The sequence below is a fragment of the Numenius arquata genome, chromosome 1 (genome assembly GCF_964106895.1).
Source record: "Numenius arquata chromosome 1, bNumArq3.hap1.1, whole genome shotgun sequence".
Lineage (NCBI taxonomy): Eukaryota > Metazoa > Chordata > Aves > Charadriiformes > Scolopacidae > Numenius > Numenius arquata.
The window spans coordinates 67,367,442-67,391,471 of record NC_133576.1 but is presented as its reverse complement, the minus strand read 5'-3'; the positions used below and the strand labels follow the sequence as shown (position 1 = coordinate 67,391,471).

Genomic DNA, 24,030 nt, shown 5'->3' with positions numbered 1-24,030 from the left:
CAAATTTTGTTACCGACTGGATTTCAGCAGAAACACACACAATGGTGGAATTCCAATTATTAAACCTTTTATTTATTCAAATAAATAAAGAAGTAAATGGCTAGGATTGATTTTTCCCTTTTTAAATGCAGGTGTACTGATGCCAGAATTACAGAGAAACTTCCATGGGGAGGAGACAGGGCAAGTCATCTTGTGCAGAACACGCTCCACATTTACTTCTCTAGAAATGTACCCTTCCGTATTACAATCTACCACTTTACAAGAGATTAGCTATTAGATTAAGCCTTTTGCAAACAAACCTTAGGAGGAGAACGGTCAAGTCAAATCTGACCACCTCTGAAACACCTCAACAATCCAACAGTTAATATATTACACACTGTGATCTTGATCCTACTTAAACGGACAAGAGCTACCACTAAAATTAATAAGCATCTGATCATTTAACATAAAAAAATACTGGTATTTTATGGTCTGCAATAATCCATTTTCGTAATCTTGTATTTTTTACATCAGTTTATTGCAACAGTCATAACTGTTCCCAAAGAGTGTTACCATTAAGTAAATAAGATGAATGCCTCTTAGCTTTTTTCCAAAGGAAAAAAGGCCAAATATGAACATAACCAACCTTTTGAATAGTAAGAACTGAGTCACACCACTCCACATTGCCCTATGACCTATTCGCAGCTGCAAAATTAATGGAAAAAGTAGATCAGCAATTATTCATAATTAAAAAAAAAAAATCCTTTTTACAGCATGAAGTACATTTTATGTATTTACAAGTCAGATTGTTTACACGGGATGAATTTTACACTGTACATGTTTTTTTATGGTGAAATATATACATACAGAGAAAAATACTGCCACAACCAATACACTTAAATACCTGTACATTATTTACATTTTAAAATATTCTACAGAGCTCCAAACAGTGTCATTTAGCTATTCACATTTCAAACTGGAGTGCAAAATGCTTACAATTTTTTAACAAGAGAATTTCAGCCAAAATGCTGCTTTCAGTTCTTTAGTAATTCAACGGATTCAGCTGTTAACTTTGTTCCATGCCAGCCATCAGTGACAAAGCTAAAGATTCCACTGCAAACCAAACCATAAAAAGTAGTTAGCATTTGCATTTGCAGCAGTCCACAAGTTTTTGTTGCAATATTCAATTCTGTAGTTTAAAAGAAAGTTCTAGTTTATTTTTTTTTAAATTGTAACACTTCAGGATTTAAGATAAGACATTTTATGATCTCTGACAGTGTAGACAGTATTTCACCACTTTCATCATCAGTTATCCATTAGTTATGTCAGGTGGTAAGAACTGGTACGAAATTAGCTCCTTTGTTTGAAATACTAACTGCTGTACACACACACAAAAAAGAATAAACGTTGTGGGGGGTTGTATGCAGTAAGCCAGTTCTTGCAGACAAGCTTTTGTAAACTCAGTAGCAGTGATGTCAGATATTACCTCTTTTAGAAACCCATTAAAACATGCATCTATATCTAGCTAACCCCATTCAGCAGGTGCTCCCCTAACTCAAACAGGCACTGATTAGCAATTTAAGCTAATAACAGGCTGCAAGTAGAAGCCAGACATGTTGTCTTCTGCTGTTTCTGCTACTGAGGAAGTAAATTCCAACAGATGGGCAGAGCCAGGAGTTCAGTGCAGTTGCAGCTGAGGCACTATAATACCAAATGTTTTTTCTGTTCAACATGTATCACAACTGTCAGTCAACAACAACAGAAAGAATGCTTTTCTATGCCCTCCAGAACTTCATTTAGTTCATTTGTTTAGAAAACTTCTTGTCACTTGCTTAGCTACATCAGCATCCCTTCAAGAAAAAAGGTAAACTGAAGATAGCTGTCATAAAAAAGCATGGCACAAATACTTAAAAAAAAAATATGAAGTTAACTTATTAACAAGAAAGGCTTCATGTCCATCTGAATACCTCACAAAATGAGGTTCTTTAAGATGTACTGACAAACATTAAGACAGATTAAAACGTAAATACAATCTTAGTAAAGCTTGTGTCTCAGTAAGTGCAGGTATGTGAAAAGCCTCATGTACTTACAGTGAGGAAAAGAGCCTCGACAGACAGCTTTGTTGAGAACAGTTACTAGAAACATGTGACAGTTTTTAAAATCAGATTCCATCTTCTCTATGGATTCCATCCTACAAAACAGTTTAACAGAGGAATGCTTAACAGACTAGCACTATGTTACCTTCAAAATAGGACCAAAACTTTGCAGTAAATGACAAAGTAATCTTTGCATAGCATTATGGCTTGAACTTAACAATATTTCAGTTATGCCTGTGTACGCTACTTCTAGAAAACTAAGGCAATTTTGACAGGAGCATCTGATCACTATCACGATGGCATTAATAATTTCTTTATCTTAGAAATCTCCGCAGTAACTAGGAGGAACTTTGTACTTCCAAGTGCTTATTATTATTCCCCACATAGCTTTGTATTTCAAGACAGCTATTCCTGGTACCTGTTGCTTCAGAGCTGCTTGGGGTAAATCTCCAGTGCCAATAAAACAGGGACACCCACACTGCTTTACTATCAGCTAATTCTTGAATTCCACTTTGGAGTGCGCTGGCTAACACTCATCAGAGGAGGGAGAAGACGTAGTTCACAAATAGTCACTCCTTTCCTTTTTCCCCTCTCCCAAGAGGATGTGGATGACAACTACATCAGCCATGACTTTTTCCTGCCACAAGAGCAGGCAACCACACGCCCCGAGTTTCAGTCTTTATCAACAACCTTCACAAATCATTTCTGACACTTTGAATCAGAAAAGCACTCCAAAAATAGCAACTTCCTAATACCACAGGAGAGTGGGATCCAAGTTCTAGGTGCCAAAGAGAATTAGTCGTGAAAAATATGGGTGTGAGCCAGTCAGCACCAGCTGGCTTCAGGGCCGTAGATCAAACCCTGAGTGTTAGACACAGCCTTGGAGACCTGCCCACTATCATTCATCCTTCAAGCAGTAGGTTACACAAGCAAAAGTATAAAGTATAAATTGGGAGAGGAGTGGCTGGAGAGCAGCCTTGTAGAAAGCAACCTGGGGGCGCTTGTCGACAGCAGGCTCAATGGGAGTCAGCAGTGTGCCCTGGCAGCTGAGATTCAAACCACATCCTGGGGTGTATTTTTACCACAATTTTTTTACAAAGGTTTTATAATTTGGACAGTCTATATTAGAAAAATAAGGAGGCTTAGAGATTAGATTTAGATAATTTTTTTTAAAGGAAAACTATTGCCTTCTCGAATGAAAGCCAAACTAAATAATCCCACTTTCCATAAATCAATTAATGAATTGTCAGCATCTACCTGCCTACAATTTTAAACCATCGCCAAGAAACATGATCATAAACCAAACCTGTGAGCCTCTCATTTTACTATTACAAACAAATATGAAAGAAAAGAAAATCCTCTTTGTTGACATGCTCTAAAATCTTTTCAAATACTTAGAAGTTATATATTGGCCACTTTTTTAATTAGAAAATACCGAACATAGAACATAACAAGTTTCAGTGTATCTAAAATAAATTTCACTTTTGCTAAGAAATAGCAATTAGCCTCTGGTATTTGCTGTTAAACACTGAGAAGTCCTGTTATTTCACACAAAAAAATATCTAGAAATCATATTCTGAGCTGTGAAATTATGACCATATAGAATTTTAGGTACATATACTTACTTCCAAGCCCCCAGACCAGCCTGCCAACGGTCTGCAAACATCAGTACTAAATTTAACACTTTCATTATAGCTTCTTTCACAAAGCTCACCTAAAATAACAATTAAAAGGAATAACAGTCAGAAATTCATTTTTAAGCATAAGCATTTTCATTATTAAGCCTCAATACAAAGGTATCCCATGCCATTTAATCTGATCTGTAAAAACAATCTCCTAAGTACAATGTGATTCTTCCAAATTTAAGATGTGTTTTGTATTTCCTCTCTAATTCATTTCATGGCTGACTATCTCAATGAGGACTATGCCCAGACATTATGCGGAAAAAAAAGCTACAATGCTATCCATGTACCTCCACTTCCTGCCATCCCAGTATGTATAATCCTCATTACATTACCAAGATTCAGTTTGTTCAAATCCTCCCATCTCTTAAAAAGAAATGTCATGTAAAATCCAATATGAAGAACTTAATTTTATCTTCTCTTTTTGACAGAAATGAGCTGAGACTTGCAAGGGGAACTGGATCTCAATGTTAACTCTGGAAAAGCTACCATTTCCTCAAGAGTACCTATATATTGCTTAGTATGTATGAACTGAGAAACAGAGCATAATTAGTACTAAACTACTTTCTTGTCCTACTAAACTTAATATATCTAATGCACCAACTTTTTTACCCACCTTTTCTCTCAGTAGGCAGCGATCATGGATTGTAGATAGATATCTGTAGTGAATCTTTATCAATTGATCTAAATCTTTGGCTTCTTCTACCTGATGCTGAAACTCCAAGCCTGTACTGTGAAGAATCTTAAGAAGATGACCATAGTTATTAAATTCCATGTTGCACACAAGACTCTTATGCTTATAATACTCTGCATATGACTCTCTTCCGATACTTTTTTTTAAAGAGCCTAAAATTGCCTGATTCATTCACTCTTCTCTCTCAAATTTTACACTCACTCTCCAAATTACCATCAAAATAGCAAAAAAAAAAAACCGACTAAAAATTACATTCCTCATATAAATAGGAATACTGCCATTGCACAAGGGCAAACAGACTGCCCTTGGGGGAGGTGGAGTATATTAATTTTATTAATGGCAAAAAAAAAGGCAATAGTAGAGCACATATGAATCTACAGGCATTGCCTTTATATTTGACAAGTCATGAATACACTATTGGATCTGCCTAGTAGAGATTTTTGAGAAGGATCCGTTTAACTAAAATGTCTGTAGTAACATTTTTATAAGCATAACAACTCTTAAGAGAGTAACAGCTTACAGAGAACTATTTTTATATGACTGGGCTTCAGTCATCTAGCCCTGAGATAAAGAGTCAAAAAGAACTAATAAACATCCAAAGATCAATCATACACATGTAGAACTTCTAAAGCATTTTTAGAATTCCTGATTTAAAACTGCCAAGTTAAAATTGAAACATGTTTAGCTCAAAATTATTTTGCAGAAAGTACATCAGACTAAGATTTTGCTTTTTATTTTGTTTTTTTTTTTTTTATGCTTTAAATGAAAATTAATACTGCATCCTCAGTTACAAGTTCATAATATAAATGTAATTGTGATATAAGACAAACCCTAGTCATGATGTAGTTGTGCAGGCTGTTCACAAAATGCATAAGTTTCACTCGTAAGAGGAACATGCGATGTATTTGTTGTTTTATACTTTCTGTTTGTGGTCCAAATAGAGGAAGCGTTCCTTGTTCTAATACAGTTCCTTCCTTAACCTGTGGGGTTTCTGCAGCACAGACTAGTTCTAAAAAGAAAAGGCAAAAGTATTAAAGTGCTTATGAAGACAAACTGTAGCTAAAATGATACTGGAATTTTTGACTGAAATTTGTTTTTTCTTATTATTCTGCACACAATACTGATGTAGGATTTTTCTTGAAATTCAGATGTGTTATTAGAATATAGCAACAATATACTGAATAGTTTGACAGTATATGTACAACACAATTTGATGAATAGTAGAACAGGAATGCTATTCAAGAGCTAAAGATTATATGAAAGGATTAAAAAAAAAAAAACTACAGTCACAAATAAATATGTATACTATCTCCACAAAGGGGAAAAAGAACTTAAGCACAAAGCCATACTCACAAATTTTAAGCAATAAAAAACCCACATACTTTCAGGGAAAGAATTATTTAAGTGATGTACAAAACACAGATGAATCCATCAACTTTCTAATTTATTTTTCTAGGACATGAAGTGTGTATCCACTTTACATGGGACAGGAAGAGTATAAATATTGACCTGGTGAAGGAGACAGTAAGCGATATCTTTCTACAGTCCCCAAATATTTTAAATTCCATCTTAGAGTATGTAATCCCAACTATCTAGCTTACTGTTTCATTGTCAAATAAGAGTATTTTTTTCATCTCATTTTCTTAACTTGTTCACACGGTATTACTCATAAAAACTTGGACTATACATAAAGCAAAACATTAGGGTGTGGTAGACAGGCCTTTCAACACCAAGGTCTGAAGAATGAAGTAACAAGTTTCCAATATAACTGACTAGACCTGAATCAGAGACAAAAGGAACGCATGAATAGTGTTGTCCCTGAGGCTGAAGTTAAAAACACACCCTGCTTAACATACCTAATTTCTGAAGCTAACAGAGGTTACTATTTTATAGAATGAATCAAAATTCTAACTGGTTTATACTACTTACTGCAGAAAGCAGCAGACTATTTATACCCTTAGAACACAGAACAAGCTTTTAGAGTATCTTTCATTGAAGAAGTTTCTTACCATCAAATCGTAAAACATCTAGACTATACTTGGCCCACTTTATTTGCAGTAAGAGCAGGAAAACTTGATTGTAGATTTTTTGGCACTCTAAGCTTATAACTATATCCACAGGCCAAGGAACCTAAGAAGAGGAAAGAATATCAAGACAGAAAAGATAAGTCACTTCAATACAACATTTCAAATCTGTTCTAGAATAAGACTTACAGCAATATTAAATCACTACCTTGTAACTCAATGTCAAACCATCTAAGGTATGGACGGGGAGTTTCTTCTTGGCTGTATCAACACTTTCAAATGATATAGACAACCTATGCAAGGAAGCAAGTGATATAATTGGTGATAAACTATTTTAAATTAGTGGTTAGTTTGTTTGTTGTTTTTTTTTTTTAATTTCCTATTGCTAAATACCAACTGTCTGATTTAAACTGGGGGATTTGGGTAGAAGAGATGACAACAGCTCAAAACTTCATTAAAGCAGATTCTCTTAATGAGTACGCTAAAATTAGTATTGTGCTATGCAAGTTAACTACCTTAGTATAGGTAAGTGTGAAAGAAACCTAACTAAAACATATTTTGCAAGATTTTGCATTTACCTTGCACTGTCCTCTGGATAGCGTTGCCCAACTGCTTCTTGAAGTTGAACATTTAAGAAAGCAACATTCTGCCAAGTTTCCTTTTCTCTAATTTTGTCAAAAATAGATGTATAGAAGTCATACATGGTATCTCCGGCTTCAAGTAAGAAAAAGTTTCTCATTGCCTGCAAATATTCTACAAGCCTAAAGAGGAACAAAAATATAACATTTCCTCAGTCTTAATCATACAAACGAAATCAAACACAACTGTTACAGAAACAAAAATCTTAAAAGCTCTTCACTATGTTAACTCAGTATTGAACACAAACTGAATGAAGTCCACAGTAAATCCTGTGCTTAACCCTCAGACAGCCTTTCACATACGTTCAAGTAAAACAAAATAATCAAGCCAATTTTTCCAGTAAGCCTGAACAGCCCCACTAGCTTCAACAGAAATGCTCATCATATTGAGCTATCTTATGGGCTAGGCAATTCTCAGAAATAGCTTAGAGTTCGCAAATCCTGTCCCTCCCCCTAAACAGAACTTCAAGAAGGAGATGAAATTTCAAGGAGAGTTCTATCTAAGAAGATGGAACCCCAGAAAATTATGATACGGATGTTCCTCTTATGATAAAGTAGGAAGAACAGTACTGCTACAACTCTCACAAGAACTGTGACTATAAATACAGTAATTCAGACAGATTAAAAGCATCACAACTTATGAACACCTGAAAGGTAAAAGGAATATGCCATTTTACTCTAAGTAATAAAAAAAATCGCATAATATTCTTTTGACTACTATACATTTTATAGTATCATAACTGAATCTCATATTAAGCAAATATATTCTGGAATCCTAAAATTTGTCTTCCAGTTTCAAACGACAACACTATTAAAAGTACTGTTTGAAACAACTTCCCTGTTGAACATCCACTGAAGACAAATCACAACTTTGCTGTGGACTTAAGCTAGACCAAGTCTCCACATAGAATCCCATCATGTAAGATCCCCCTTTCCTCCTTAATGACTTTATTGTTATTATCAAATTGGGAGTAGAAACACAACATAAAATTCCAGCTTTTGGTGTATGGCATACCACTAGAATTAAAAAAAAAAAAAAAAGTAAGCCCAAATCTACTTTCTTACCTATAATCCTTCTTTAAAGTTTGCATTAGGTTACCACAGCACTCCAAGTATTGCTTGTCTATGTGCGGATAAAGGCAAGACCTCAATGTCAGTTCAAAAGTCTGGCAGGTCACTGATTCTGAGGATCTATCCACACAAACATCCCCACCAGTAAACTTCTCATGAAAGTCACTCTGTTCCAAATATAATCTTCAAAATAAAACAAGCTACTTAGGGAAGAAGGCTCATAATTCATACAATATATATTAAAAAAAAAGTCATATCTTCAGAGATTTTAATCAAAAGTAGATAAAATATATGGTGCATAAGTAATAAAAGCTGTTTCATAATTATAATACATATCAAGCCTATTAAGTGATCCTTCATACTGGTTTTGTGCGACCAGGCATAAGAATATCAAAAAGGATGGCATACTGTATTCACATAATTGCTCAAGGAATAATTCTGAAAAAACAACATCAAATTCAAACACTACACAAGTTAATAAACAAAGCCATTATCATAGGAACTTTTAAAACTATAGTGTGCATATACAGCAGTCATATGAACTTCCCAGGAAAGAAAAATAAAATTGAAGAAACAAAGTAAAAATTTGAACAACAACAATAAAAAAGCAAAGCCCAACAACAACAAAATAACAAACCAATAAAAAAAACCAGAAAAACAAAACCCAAAGCACCACCACAAACACTGAGAATTGGTTTGAGGCACCTTAAGTATAGGGTGCCTATATGTTATCTGTATTATTGTACCATGGGAGGAGAGTATCTGTAGTCTACACTTAGTAAGTTTAATTATTTCATCACAGAAAGGCTTAAATTATAATTTGTAAAAAGCTGCTCGCTAGCTGAATCCATTGTAAGAGGAAGCCTGGGTCATAGCAGCTATCACCTTGATAAGACTGGATGAGTCAGACATTGAATTAATCTATCAAATTTTGACAAACAGAATAATCCCAACAAACAAGGGAAGTAATAGATTCTTATCTAGTATTAATTATGATTTTTTTATATCAAACTCTTCCTAGGACTGACATGAAAACATGTAAATCACCAACTAGTATTTAGGAAAACATAAATAGCTATTTCTCATTTGTAATCACAAAATAAGTATGATTTTCAGAATTCATCTACCCTGCTAATTTCCAAGACACTTATAACCTCTACCACGACTTCCCTCATTATGAGGAATGAAGAATTTTTATGCAATTAACATGAATTTTTGAAGGCTTTTAAATTTGTAAAATTTAATTTTTTATTATTTATTTAATTTTTAATTGTAAAATAAATTTTAAACTTGGTGCAAATCAAAGACGTTGCGTACAAATTCCAAGCAAATAAATTTAAAAGTTTAGATTTTATAACAGCATTCACTATTAAAACACTTATCTGCTAAAAGCCTGTTATGATAAAGACTCTTCCCATTTTCTACCCTAACAGATGTGAGTAACAGATTCTCCATTGATTTTAATTGTTTTTCTTTAACTAAGCATAAGGGTAATGTTTACTTAGCTTCTGTCACTGATTGTTGGTGCTCCTCTTTATTCTGCACTTGCTTGTTTTCAGCAGCAATAAAAATTTGGTCTACCAAATGTCACCAGGCACAACATTGCTCTCAACAACACAGCAGGAAGATCATTCGTTACCTGGCAAAATTAATAGCCAGCAGTGGGTCATGGACATCATCCAGTTCCAAGTGTCTTTCTGCTATAGACTGCATCTTTATCAGGCTCTCCTTTGTGGCCTGCTGTTCTGTAATAATATCTGGAACAGACTCTTCTCCGTGCCGCAGGCGAGACTGCACCGATTCCAAGAACAGTGTATACAAACTCTTTCGTTCAGCATCTAAATTGGGCAACATATTCCATAGTAAGATTCTGTCCTAATAGAAAACATGATCTGAACTAAAAGAAGAACTCTATAGTCCAACATTTACTTGCTAACTTTTAACATCCTACATTTAGGCCACTATTCAGAAAAAAACTTCCAATAAATATTTAACTAAACATTGCTAAAACGGTAGGACTACTCCAATGCCTGAAGTCAGGCATATGTTCAAGTAAGTCAGGTTTCTGACATATGAAGCATTTCTCAGACTGTTAGAGAACTTCCTCCTTCAGGTGCAAAGGCAGTACCTGAAATAACCCTGCAGCATTCACTAGAATACATTGTATTCTTACACCAAAGGGGGAAATAAACCTAGAGAATCTCCAAAATAATTTAACTATCTGTACTTCTAAACATCAAAAAAAAAACCAAAAAATGTATCTCGTTTCCTCAAAAAAAAAAAATCAACATTGGTTGCAGTGTTGTACTGTTTTACAATCATTGAAGATAAATATCCTAAATATCCAAATATCTTTTATCTAATTATTAGTAAGCTTTTTTTAAAAAAAAGTTCCACATGCTATCTCAGAATTATTCAACCACTTAGTAATGGAAAACAACTATTTATTAAAACAAGACAGCTTTACTGTTAAAACATAGAAGCTGTTTTCCTGAGTCTCTAACAAAAAAAAAAAAAAAAAAAAAAGTTTTGCAAGCCCATGAAAACAAGTTTAAGAAAAATTTAAAGCACTAAAAAGCAAAGAAGACACTCAACTCTTTTTCACTTTGCTCTTTTCCCTTATTTGCATTGGAAGAGTAAGTGCTTTCAACCAGACCTGAGGTATCAACCATGATACTGACATTCAACAGGGAGTGTTGTATTACTCTTAAACCATGGAAACACCACTACACAAAATATGTCCATGCTGTTAGATACCTTAAGGCATGATAGTCCACAAACTGAGATCTCACCTCTTGATGCAGCCTGCTGTGGAGAGCCATCTTTGCATTGAAGATTCTTCAACAGCTGCATGGATTTTCCAGCCATGATGATTTGCTTCAGCACAGGTTTCAGAAAAGAGACCATAGTGTGTTGCCTGCTTGAAGGGGCCTGATCACTGCCAGAACTGGCACTGGCATTATCACTCATCTTCTCTTCATTCTCCGTCTTCTCTGACACACTATATAACGTGTAGGTAGCATACCAAAAATCTCTGTGATTAACTGGAACGTTTTTGTTTCTGTGAAGAAATAAAAAGCTGTTGAGTATTTCCCTTTTCAAAAGATGAAACTTCATTACTAGAAGATGCATATTGTCCTTGGTCTATGCTTTGTCTTTCTCTTAGAATAGTCAAGAAGCACTTTCAAAACTACATAAAATAAGCTCATTCATATCACACTCTTCAGAAAGGATGATCACTTTAGCGGGATAAAGAATCAGCTTGCAGGAAATGAAACAATTGTATAACCAAATAAACCCCCAAAATAAGGCAAATAGAGTAACTACAATTAAATTTATCCAAGAAGTTAACTATTCACAGTGGCGTGCATCCCTAACAAAATGATTAGTGACTGACTTGCAGATTTGTTTAAAACCCACAATGAAGCAAATACTACTGGGAAAGCTAAAAAATTCTAGAGTAGGTGAAACTCAATTCTTAGCTCATTTTGCTTTTTTGTGTTGTTTACATCAGATACAGTTTGGTCTTTGTAGTCAGATGGAAAACAGTTTAAACTACATAATTAAAATTAAGTTCAAACATCAATAAAAGTTGAAATCACTGCAGCTGGTAGCACTGAAAACACAACTACAGAACCACAGAAAGAAAAGTAAAGTAGGACACAGTAAGGAGGTTAAAAGACCTCAGCTACTAAAGATTTATTGCAATAGCACTAGAACTGTTCTCTTACTTCATGGTCACCTTGACATGCCTTAGCAAACAGAAGTTCAATTAAGTTTGGCAAATAGAGGGAAAGACATTTGTAATTACGAGCCAAAATTCTAACTTCCATATTCACTTTCCACTTCAAGCTGTCAAAAAAGGCACCAGCAAAATGTATCATACAAACAGCAGAGAAATTAACAGCTCAAATAATGTTTAGGATACGCACATGTAATTCAAGACCCTACGGTGACTTACACTACAAGTCAGAAGCAGTAAATATTTAAATTCTAAATGGCATTTGATTTATAAGAACTATATATTAGCAGAAGAATTAAAAAGAAAATTTTGTAATTTTTGCAAATGTCTTGGTTTTGAAAGATGGTTAATTGCTTTTAAAAACGTCAATACACTCAGAGTCAGACTGATGATTCTTACAGATGGAAAAAAATAAAACAATTGAATTCTATTCCAGAACAACCTAGGGCTCCATATCTAATGCAATTTCTTTAATGGGAAGTCTGAGACAAGTTATAAAAGTATGATTACGAAATTAATTCCACCTAAGTAAAATAACAAACACGAAAAGCTGCTTTCATTGCCATCCTTCACTTCCAAGGTTCTACAGCAGGTTTTGTATTCATACTTGCACAGCATTATGTATGTCCAGTATCAGCATCCCTACCTCTGAATGATAAATTCCTTCGCAGGATCAAACAGATTACCATGGACTATCCACTCATCCACTGTCTGTAAGTATGGCCTCACAGTTTCAACCCAGAGAGAAAACAGAAGGGATACCTGAATTCAAAGAACAACAACAAAAAAACGTGGTTGAATGTTTCTACAGTAAGCATTAGAAGCAATATGGCAAAGCCTAACCTCTTAATTGTGCAATTATAGTTTAAGATATACATACACATGAGATACACTACACTTAGCGTTTTTTAAAGATGACATGTTCAACTAAAAATTACAGCTTAGTTCTAATGGAAGCACTCATTGTGTATGCTTCTTCATGTTACTTTTTGTCATCACAGTTAGACTCAAACAGCAGTTTTCTTTTTTTTTTTTCCAGTCTAGTATCTCTTAAGTCATGACAGCCATAAAACATTCCATGATTTCATTACGTAGAAAATGGAAACAAAAGGACATCTACTATATTTTCACTAGTATAATCAACAAGTTACTGTAAAACCCCAAACCCTTACATTTCAGCATTAACTGAATTACACAGCTGTAGAAACAGGCGAAGGGAAAGCTATTTCAAAGCTCCCTCTTTCATAACAGCTTCCTGGCCTCTGATTTCCCACAATTCCTCCTCTCAGGTCTAAAAACACGCTGATCTCCTCATAAATCTGATTTTGTTCAGGTTGACTGAACTCATGCCAGAAAACAGTAATTCATTATGGCTACTAAATCTGTCCTCAGTCCTTGGTAGCTGAAGGCTAGTGTACTCCATCACCATAGAGAAATTTTATTTACTAGATATTCTAGTGTGTCATTCTATTAAGGAAGGAATGACTTTCCCTACCGTTTGCTCAGATGCTTCTCCAACACTGTCATATTCAAGAATAGCTTTGTAGAGAGTATTAAGCAGATGAGATGCTCGTACAACATTTCTAGTGTCAGGTGGCACTTCTGCTACTCCTGTGCTGAAAACTTTGTGAAGCACCTTCAGCTGTGCCAGTCGGGGAGCCAACTTATCTATTACTATTGAAAGTGTGACTGTTTTATCTGGAAAAAAACCCCAAAGTTATATAAAGGTAACATCCAACAGAAAAATAATATTTTATCAATGTTATTAATGAGGTTTTAAAATGCAGCATGGCATCTTTCACAGTTTCAAAATGTATCTGTAGAATGTTTTGCATGTTTCCCTCATCTACAAGTTTCCTTGTGTGCCCCCCTCTTGTAAAATTTCCCTTGCACTGTACCTTTGTTGATTATGCATTTTTCAATTTCAGTAAGTTCTTCTTTAAAGCTAATGAAATATTTATACAAGGCCCACATAAAAGCTTGATAGGTTCTGAACGGGGCTTCGGTAGTTTTCTTTGGAGTGGAAACTGTTCCGTGCATTATGTTTTCTGGGCTGTGTCCCATCACTTCATCAATAAACTTCTGTAGTCTAAACACAACTTGACCATACGCCGCTATCTGCTCCAACACAGATCTCAGGCAGTTCTAAAAAAAAGAAAAAAAAAAAAAACACAAACTTTTTAGAATCATCTAATAAAAATTTTTATTTTATAAAGCCTAAAAATTAAATTACAAGATATTTCTATCAATTAAAATATAAGACAATTCTGTCATCTCTTCAGCATATTCTCACATGTGGGAACAGCCCACTCAGTTTTATTAAGTCAGACGTGTTTTGATTAAATCAAGAACAATTGTGCAAATGCAGAAATTCAGAAACAACTTACATGGGTTAAATGAGTTACAATAATATCATCCCGCACAGCCACTTTTCCGTCATTCAGTTGAAATATAAAAAGCTTTTTCACTCCTGAAAGTAGCCTTGAAAGGAAACAAAGAGAGTAGTAATTATTCCCCCTTAGCGGACTCATAATTATATAATTAATAAAAGAATTAGATCTCCCTTGCCTAAAAGTTTCTTTTCTTCAAATAAAAGGGGACCACAGATCAACCACAATACAAGTTGTTGCTAGAACAAGAACAATAAATCACTGGCATCACATAAACATCTCCCAGAGTTCCTTTTCAGTTGAGATAATTTCCAGCTATGGGATGATTCAAACATACTTTCTAAATTTGGACACTATTAAAAATCCACACAGGCAGGATATGAACAAGTTGATTCTTCTTAACAACAAGACTTGAAGAATCAATGCACACAAGTAGTAGTAAGCTACTTTCTTCTTTGTTAATCTGAATGGTTAACACACATAAGCAGCATCTTTATTGTCAGCAACGGTGCAAGCTACAAGTTCAGCAACAATTTCTCCATCAGTCACAAGTTCAACCATAAGTCTCTCATTTCCTTGAGAGAAAAAGATACAATGCAAGCTTTATGACGTTGCTCTTACCAAAGAGTTTCCCGTATAACCTGAGTTTCAGTGACTAGTGTTCTCTCTTCTGGAACATATAAAGGATCACTGGTGTACAAGTGGTGGTCCCTTAGGAAAGAAAGGAAATTAAAACAATTTAACGGCTGTAATAATAGCTGAATCACCTGAAAGTAAGAGTTAAGTAATAATCTTAAAGCTCAGTTTTGTTCTAATTATATCTGAATAAATTCAATGTTCATGGGGACATTTTAAGGATATAACCAAAAGCAGAGGTTTTTTTCATATAAGCAAAATACTATAGAAAGCATTCAAATATCATCTAGTCATACATAGCAAGACAAGCAATTAAGTGGCAAATACCTGAAGTACTGAGTCTCGGTTGTTTTGGGTTTGGTTTTGTGTGTTTTGGGTTTTTTTAAATTCTTATGTAACCATGTTCAAAATTCAAAAATCCAAATAAAGTAACACTGGTTATATATCATACATAGGTAACACACATCTACTACAACAGAAACAGCTTTGGTTTATTTATGTTACTGATTACCTAATATTCACTGTGAATTTTGGTTCATAACTGGCTAGATACCCAACTGACACCAAAACAAATTTAACTCCTTGATTAAGAAATTAATTAAATTAAGGAACCAAAGACAAATGTAATGACCTGTATTACTGCAGTACTGATACATCAGAATTAGGACAGAGGGAAGAATCAGACTTTTTTTGTTTTCTTTTAATTGAACTCTTCCTTCTCATTTTCTTTCCAAAACCTCAGCAGATCACGATGATACACTGCTTTTGTTCCTTACCCACACAAAATCTGCGTTTAAGACTAACTTTGTAAGGGAGGCACCAAAAACAAACAAAAAGTTAAGCTTTAGAAAACTCCTTATTTCCAGGACCACTTCCCACCCACCTGTATTAGTTCCTCAGAGACCTTTGTAAGGGTCAACCCAAACAAAATTCAACAATAAGATTTGCTTCTTTGAAAAAGGAAAACCCTCTCTCAGATATGACAAACGTTATAAAAATTAAATAAAAGGAAAATAACATATTAATAGAAAACACAGCTTTGTTCATCTTACTAATTGGTATCTTTTTAATTCTGTTTATAACTAAATCAGTAATAACTACACTATTGTTATGCTTCCACAGTAAAGATATTTAATAAATTCATTGTTTTTCATTACATGCCAGCAAGAAATATGTAAGTGATATCGCTTTCTTACCAGACTGCAGCTAGGTTGGAATGCAAGTGCAAACTATGTGAAAAGCGAGGAGCTCTTCCTGTCCAGTACTGAGGAACTACGTGCTGCTCCAGCCAGCTGCGGGCATCAGGTTCACCCACTGTGAAAACACATGACAGTAAGCGAGGTATTTTCATTTAGTGAGGAAATGCTTATAGAACAGGGGAAAAAGTTATAAATAAGCCTATCTGCTCAGCTGCGGAATCACAGATCTTTTCAAGTAAGTTACAGCTTCCAACTATTTACACTTTACTGCTCTCACATATGCTACCATCATGCACAAATTCATTTACAGAGAAATGCCTCATCTCCTAAAAGCTGCAAAAGTCCTAAACAGTAGACTTGGAGATTTATGCAGTTTCCAACTCTTCCTTGGAAAAAGCACTTCTGTTTCAGGCAATTCTCAAGTTATATATACAAAACCAAGCTGACTTAAAAAAAAAAAAACTGCCAAATACCAGCAACTTTGTCACTGTTCCTTTTAACTATGCATTTAGTACATTACCAAAGAATGTTTTTTCTTAAATGTGAAAGCTTTACCTAATCCCAGTTGGATAGCTACTGCTTATACAACATATGAATATTAATGCAGTCTTCTTACACAAGGTATCCTGTATCCTACAATATTCTATGGAAAAATATACAGCTAGAGTTAATACTCCCTGAATCTATTCCAGAATAAGCCACTAGTGTTTCAATTAAATAAAACTACTTTATTTTTTTTCAAAAATGCTTCATACCCAGAACTGAGTCAAATGTTTGTCATCTACCAAATTTTGTTTCCGCATTCTAATACTAAATAATAAAAATTTACATTATATCCATACAACTACATGCTACATTTACTGCGTAAATTTTCTTATCTATAATGGAACATCCATGTCTGTTTCTACAAAAATAAACAGTCTATTCCATTACCATCAACAGAAATCATATCAAACCTTCCATATTGCTTCTTTACTGTTAAAAATAAAACAAGCAGTAGTGAACAATAAGCTGCACCTTAAAACTATAATTATAAGTCTAAAACATAACACCTCAATAAAGAATGATAAATTAAGCCAAATTAGCTTGCTAAATTTGAGTATGTATGACCATACCAGAAGAATTATAGTTTATTCTAACCTTTCCAAGAAACATTAGGTACTGTTTTCTTATTTGGATCTTGATCTTCTAAAGGTGTCCTGTCCACTTGAATACCTGAGTCCTCCCTGCTTAAAGGCTGAGTGTCTTCCTCCTCTTCACTTTCTCCAGACCAATCCTATTAAATGCAACAAAACCCAGTACATTTCAGTACAAGATAATACACAGATCTATATTCACTTCCTATTGATCTGAGAAGCAGAACATAAACTCTTTTATTTTTTCTGCCACTGTAAAGTAAATTCAGGACACTAAGACTAATGTGACTGTCTGCCAGATGCTGGTTTAAGTTATACATAACTTTAATAACCAGACAAATGAGATAACTGGAGAAGATCACAAAACTACAAAAAGTTCTGATTAGGAGCAGTCAGGGGTTAGCAGAAGGATCCAGTTTAGTTGCAGGATTAAGCCAAAACACAGTGAAGAACAAAAGCATTTGTATTACTGTTACTCTGCTTGGGTCTGTGTGTATTTCATGGTATTAAGTAAGAAGCGACGCATTGGGTAACTCTGTCAGAATCATACAAAGCACACAAATCAGGTCTCCAACATATTTCAAAATAGTTAATATAGTTGGTTTTTTACCTTAAGAAATTACTTACTGGTGTATCTACTCCTGGGCCAAAGTAAGTTTCTTCTCCTTCCATCAAATACTTTCCCCAATCAAATTCTTCTTCCTTTTCTAAGAGAAATATAAACATAAAAATAGTAAGTATCATGTAATCCTGACTTCCTTTTCCTCTAAAAATATTTTCAAAGCTAAAATTACATTGTTACTCTGAATCTAAAACAAAAGACACTCCTTTCCACCTAAGGTTACACCGCTGTTGCTTTAACAAGGTTACACATTCAGACATGTAAATTGTGACCTATCAACTGTGTACATTCCGCATTTATTAATTCTCAATTTTGGTGCTTACACATTCAAAATATGCAACATAGCGTGCCATGAGCACATTTATCTGTACTGTGTTACACTTTCCTACACTTCAATTTTGGAAAAACATGCAAGGATGCAATATATCACTTATTGTGACTAGTTCCATTTAGCTTGGTGGAAACATTCTAAAGGTATAATTTACATATGCACAAGGATCCTGGACCGTAAACAACATAAAGCAAGAACTGTCTCACTCTCCAAAAAAGACACCACATATCCATGATATGATGTGTAATACTTTAAAAATAACAATCACACTTACAATATATTATATCTTAAACATGAAGCTTACTCAACTGTAATTAGTGTTGTTTGAGATAACCTCTTCATATTCACATTCCTGGAATGGGCTGAAAGTGCATTCAAAACACCGCCGAGGGAATGTGCAGAGATCATTCAAAAAGGAATCTTAAGATGCAAGATTTTCTTTAGGTTAGTCTGAAATATTCTTCTTTCAGTCTATGATACAACACTGTAAACAAATGGGGGATGGTATCCACTCAAACTTAAGCACAAGCCTCATTTTCAGGCACTGAGTGAAATAGTCCTACTTTAGGAAGCAGGCAGCTGGGATCACCTTCTGAAAACCTTTCCTTAACTACATAGGGAACATAGGAATTTACGTCACCAAAGCTGTTTCAGCAGATCTCCTACTGAGGTACAACACAGAGACTGAGGACAGAAACCCACTGCCTGTCCTTGAGCATGTAAGCACTGCTGAACAGGTGGAGAATGTTAGCAAGTGACAGCGGTACAAGTCAAAAAGAGTTTCCAAGGTACTTTGGTGGCTGGAAAACTTAATTAGGCGATGTAACATAAATGGGGGTGGGAAAGATTCGTAGGCTGTTTTAAATGTATAAATCATAAAAAGACAATCAATAAAGCACCTTGAAGTGAAGGAGATAATAAAATGGAGAGGAAAAATGTCCTTATCAAATTGCATTAGTGGATTGTATCTTTTATTAGCAAACATAAACATCTTGTAAACTTACCCACTTCTTTGTCTCTTGGTTTTTCCACATAGGTGGTGTTGGATGGAGAATCAGACAAACACAACAGAAGAGACAGTATGGAATAGTGTGTATCTGTCTTTAAAACATATTGGAAAAAAAATAAAAAACAATGAATACTCTAAAAGATTTTGGTTAGGAACAAACTCAGTCTATTATCTGCAGGAATGCTTCACATTAGCTCCCTCCATCCAGTCCTGAACTACAAAAAGAACATTTGCAACATGATATTGAATGTTATTTGTTCTCTTTTGCCTCCTAATTAGCCAATCAATATACAAATACTTCAAAAGCAGCCACAGCATAAGATGCCTCTTACTCAGCTGATAACCTAAGAATATGGAAAAGAGGTAAGAGGAACTCTGAAGTACTATGAAAGTAAGAAGTCACCAGAGAAACAAGGGATAACTGGTAGCTACATTAACGTCAATGAGGTAGAAGGACGCAGGTAATGGGCCTGCAGGAAACCAAGTCTTAGTTCTCTTATTCGTATGGTTAATTACTCCAAACAGAGGCCAAAATGAAGTTAGCCAAAATACTTTGCCAAAATCACTAAAATTTGAGATTTGGAAATATTAAACCAAAACGTCCAGATGTATTACTCAACGTGAAAAAATTGGGCAACAACTAAAAACTGCTCAGTTAGCCATTGTTTTAGAACAGATGGGAATCTAGATAAGTTTAGATTCCGGCTACAAGATTTGTACAATAAATGACCATAAAATATCTGCTCTGCAATGAGAAGATGTCCTTTAAGTCACAACACTGCACATGCTCAAACCCTGACAGGACAATAAACGCATTTCTAAAAAAAATGCGGAAATTAAAAAATATACCCCTGAAAATCCATGACCTGAACAGCAACTGCTAAGTCATGTGAAATGTTCAACACAACATTAGAACTGAAGTCCCCATCATTAGCACAAATGTAAGTGCAGGGAAAAAAGAACAAGGAAATCACAATATACATACCTTTGTTTCTTCAATACTTGGGAGTGGTGAGTTCAGAAATTTTTCTGTTAGTCTCTTCCAGCTTGCTGCTTTTCCAAGGTCAGAATGAACTATCAATTTTTCATGTATTCTAATAACAAAAATAGTATCAAAAATGCTTCAAAAAAGTTAACTAATCCATTATTAATCTATAAGCATAAAACTTACCCTTCTATTGTCCTCTCTACTTTGTGACTGTTCACATCAAGAAAACGATGAAATCTGTGTAAGAAATCTGTATTAGAATATGTTTTAAAAGGAAGCTTAAGTAAGGAAGAAAATAAAGCTGATTTCCATACATGAGGACAACATCATTAGTTTAACAATGCATGCTTATTTCACCAATAGCATTAAGCATCAACAAAATTTAATCTCAGTGTCTCTTAGCTCAATAAGGATTAACTACAATCGACCTTAAAGATGGAAAAATGCAGGTTACATTTAACTAGCACTTCAAGCTGAATGGAAAATTACTACTATATCAGCAAACTACACAATTAAAGTATGCTGTCAGTTAAGCCAAATGGAGCAAGGAGATCAAGAACTACATTGTCAAAGGCATCTGTGTAGAGTGCACAAAAATTATCTGGGACTTGCATTACTAGCACAGGCAAAATAGACACCCACATGGGAAGGCCTCTAAACCCAAATGAAGCTCCTTTATAATAGTAAAGGAGAGTGCATAAAAGAAAAGAGAGCTTAATCAAAATAAAGAAAGATATACCACCAAAGGTATCATGTATGGGAACAAAATAAGAACCTGTGAAAGGTAAAGATGAATTTTGCAGAAGAAATTAGAATAAGATTCTTCAGTTATATAAACAGAAAAAACAGGGAATGGGATATGACAGCAGTGATCACAAGGTCAAGATACTCTACATGTAGGCCCTCAAAGCCAACCTAGTATTTTGGCTCAGCTTCCAGCAACAACTGTGCAGAACACAGGGGTAAATCTCTCATGACCACAGACAGAAATGAAAACTGTTGGATCTGAATCAGGAGCAAAACTTAAGCTAAAGAGACTGAATTTGGAAAGACAATCTAAAGTCACCTCAGCGTCAAAGTAATGAACTAAAAAATGAAACTATAAGGCAAGTAGCAAGGATTTTTAATAAGTTTCACTGGAGGATGAAGACCTGCCTATATTAAAGAAAAAATTATTTTGTTAACTACAGACCAATTAGTCTGATTTCAGCTGCATGTAAGACTTTGGAATAAAAGCATGATAAAATGTAACATTAACTAGGTAGCTGACATTTAGGTTAAGAAGATATAGCTTATCTCATCTGTTACAGCGTATCAGCTTACACAGGACATCATTACTTCAAATGGAAAATGGTAGCAATTACAAGAACTGGAAGATTTAGAAATTAAAGCTTTAATTAATGACCTTAACCCACACAAGCAAAAACAGTATCAACTGTTTGAGGCAAGCTGGACACATCCTGAATAGGACTAGAGTGCTGCATGGCAAAAAAGAGATGAATCTGAAAGCTACAGCATAGAAACATTGTCAAATCTAACAATACAAACCACAAATTCCACAAACTTGAAACTAAAGAGAGCTTCTGCTACAACTTTAGGTCTCACAGTTTGGAAATAGGACATTAGTCAATCTCAGGTTGAAGTTCCACGCACACTTCTTAGACAACAATTCTGGCATAAAACCCTTTCTTTTCCCAGCCCTCCCTGTCAAAACATGTTGTCAACTTGGCATCATTGTCTCTGTTTTCCTGCCATGTTGTTTTAAAAACAACAAACAAACAAAAAACCGCAAACAAGCAAACAAACAAAAAAGCCCAAGCCAACAATTCCCCAATCTAAAAGAGCACACAACTACACAAGCAACTGGATGACCAAAACAGGAAAGATGTCACAAAGGGAGGTGGAAGACAGGGCGCATTTATGCAGCTCAAGAAACCCTGCTACTATTTCCAACCTGCAGACTTGGAATAACAGCTATTACAAGCAACTATTTTGATGCAGTTACAAAACCAATAAACACAATCCTATGATGCATTACACAAAATATTTCTGGCAAATATAAAGAACAGGGCAACAGAAGCTACAAATAAGTTACTGCTACATTCCCCATGAATACAACTAGCCTCCTCAAAATTCAGCAGTTACACATGTCGAAACACCAGCTACAGGTCATACCCAGCTCTCCCACATCTCAGACTAACCTTTGCTGTTGACCAACGGCTATTTGGTCTTATTTGAGCCTATTAATAGTTGCGATTCACGGCCTGACGATGCAATGCATTTATGCTATTTCTCATCCCAAAAAAGCTGATTTAAATTTAATTTAAGAAGTAGCATTGATTTTAAATGGAGTAGGTACTTGCTGCATGACGTTAAGCAAGTACTTAAGACTCCGAAGAGGCAGCAATTAGTGACATTATGGGAAACTGGAAATAGATCATGTAAAAACTGGCAGCAGACACTGAAAGGACAACTCATAACTGAAAAAGCAGTATGTAAAACTTTAGTAGGGAATTTTAGACGGCAGCACAACAGAATTAAAGGGTTACAAATAATATGTATTATAGGTTAATAAAGACCATGTTTATGACAAGTTGAAATAACAAACACTATCTGCTGCAGATTTATAACCTTTCATACAAGCAGCACAGTATTCTTGGCCAGAAGCTTTATTTTGATTTGCTGGAGCTCTCTTTATTTGCTCATTACATGTACTGATTATTTCTTTACTTCCCTCCAACAAACAGACTTTTGGATGGCTAAATGAAAATGTTGAGAGGTACCTTTTTATGGATCAGGAGAAAAGCCCTGGAAGAATGAGACTTAAAAGTGATGGAGTGACAGCCACCGGCCCTCTGACAGGGACTCGCAAATGGCCCCCGGTGCTATCCAGGCACCCTGCACAGCAGGACACGGCCCTCTACCAGACTCCAGCAAACAGAAGGCCCCCTCCTTGTTTGCAGGCGAGCAGGCGGCAGCGGGTCACAACCCGCTCCTTCTGCCCAGAGGAGGGGGCCTGCCTCGGCGCCCAGTGCCGGCCCTGCCGGTGGCTCCTTCCCTCGGCGGCGCCGGTGGGCCCCGGCGGGAGCGGGACGGAGGGGCCCGCTCGTTCGCTCGCCCCCAGCCCCGCTACTGAGGGGCACGGCCGCAGCCGCCGAGCTTCTCCCCGGGGGCGGGCGCTGACCTGAAGTTGGACCAAGCGAAATTCAGCGCCGCCTGGAACCTGCCGCCGCCCAGCTCCTCCTCAGGCATGCCGGTCACGCTGCGCACCAGAGCGCGGACAGCCTGTTCCTGCTCCTGCTCGAACCGGCTGCGGTGGCCGGGCGAGGCCAGCGGCGCCGCCATTGCCGCAGCGGATGGGGGGGGGAGAAAGGGCGGAGGGGGCGCGACACCTCCGGGAGGCGCCGCGAAGCGTCCCCTCACAGCCGCTGCCGCACGTCTCGCGAGACTTCCCTGTGACTTCCCGCGAGAGCCAGGCTCCCGCCAGGGGTCGGGGGGGGGGGGGAGTGAGGCGTGCGCATGCGTGGGGCGGGAGGGGGGTGGGCACCTCCGGCTCGGTGGCAGTTGGGGCTGTGAGAGGCCGGGTGGCGTCGGGAGGGCACTGGGTTTCCAGCCTCACTCCTGCAGCGCCTTCCTGTCACGGAAATGTCAGTTGTCTTCGGAAACACCCCCATAAAGGCATGGTCACCCGGGGCGAGTGATTAGCCGTCCAGATAAGGGCCTGGGGCTGGCTCTGCCTTGCAGAGTTCATTTCCACAGACCAAGACACAATACCTGTCATGATAGAAAGATC

General features: G+C 36.2%; 1 protein-coding gene across 1 annotated transcript; it reads right to left on the bottom strand.

The window, feature by feature from the left end:
• Positions 1–58: 58 nt before the first annotated feature.
• TUBGCP5 (tubulin gamma complex component 5) lies at positions 59–23,582 on the bottom strand. Its single transcript, XM_074168899.1, has 23 exons — positions 23,422–23,582; positions 20,421–20,474; positions 20,235–20,343; positions 19,245–19,341; positions 17,915–17,994; positions 17,292–17,427; positions 16,149–16,266; positions 14,938–15,027; positions 14,314–14,407; positions 13,825–14,071; positions 13,422–13,624; positions 12,573–12,688; positions 10,977–11,245; positions 9,824–10,022; positions 8,179–8,367; positions 7,054–7,236; positions 6,684–6,768; positions 6,461–6,581; positions 5,282–5,460; positions 4,374–4,499; positions 3,701–3,789; positions 2,070–2,170; positions 59–1,092 (listed from the first exon to the last, which is right to left on the bottom strand). The coding sequence occupies exons 1-23, from the start codon at positions 23,580–23,582 to the stop codon at positions 1,046–1,048; spliced, it is 3,093 nt and encodes a 1,030-aa protein (XP_074025000.1). The 3' UTR covers positions 59–1,045.
• Positions 23,583–24,030: the final 448 nt, after the last annotated feature.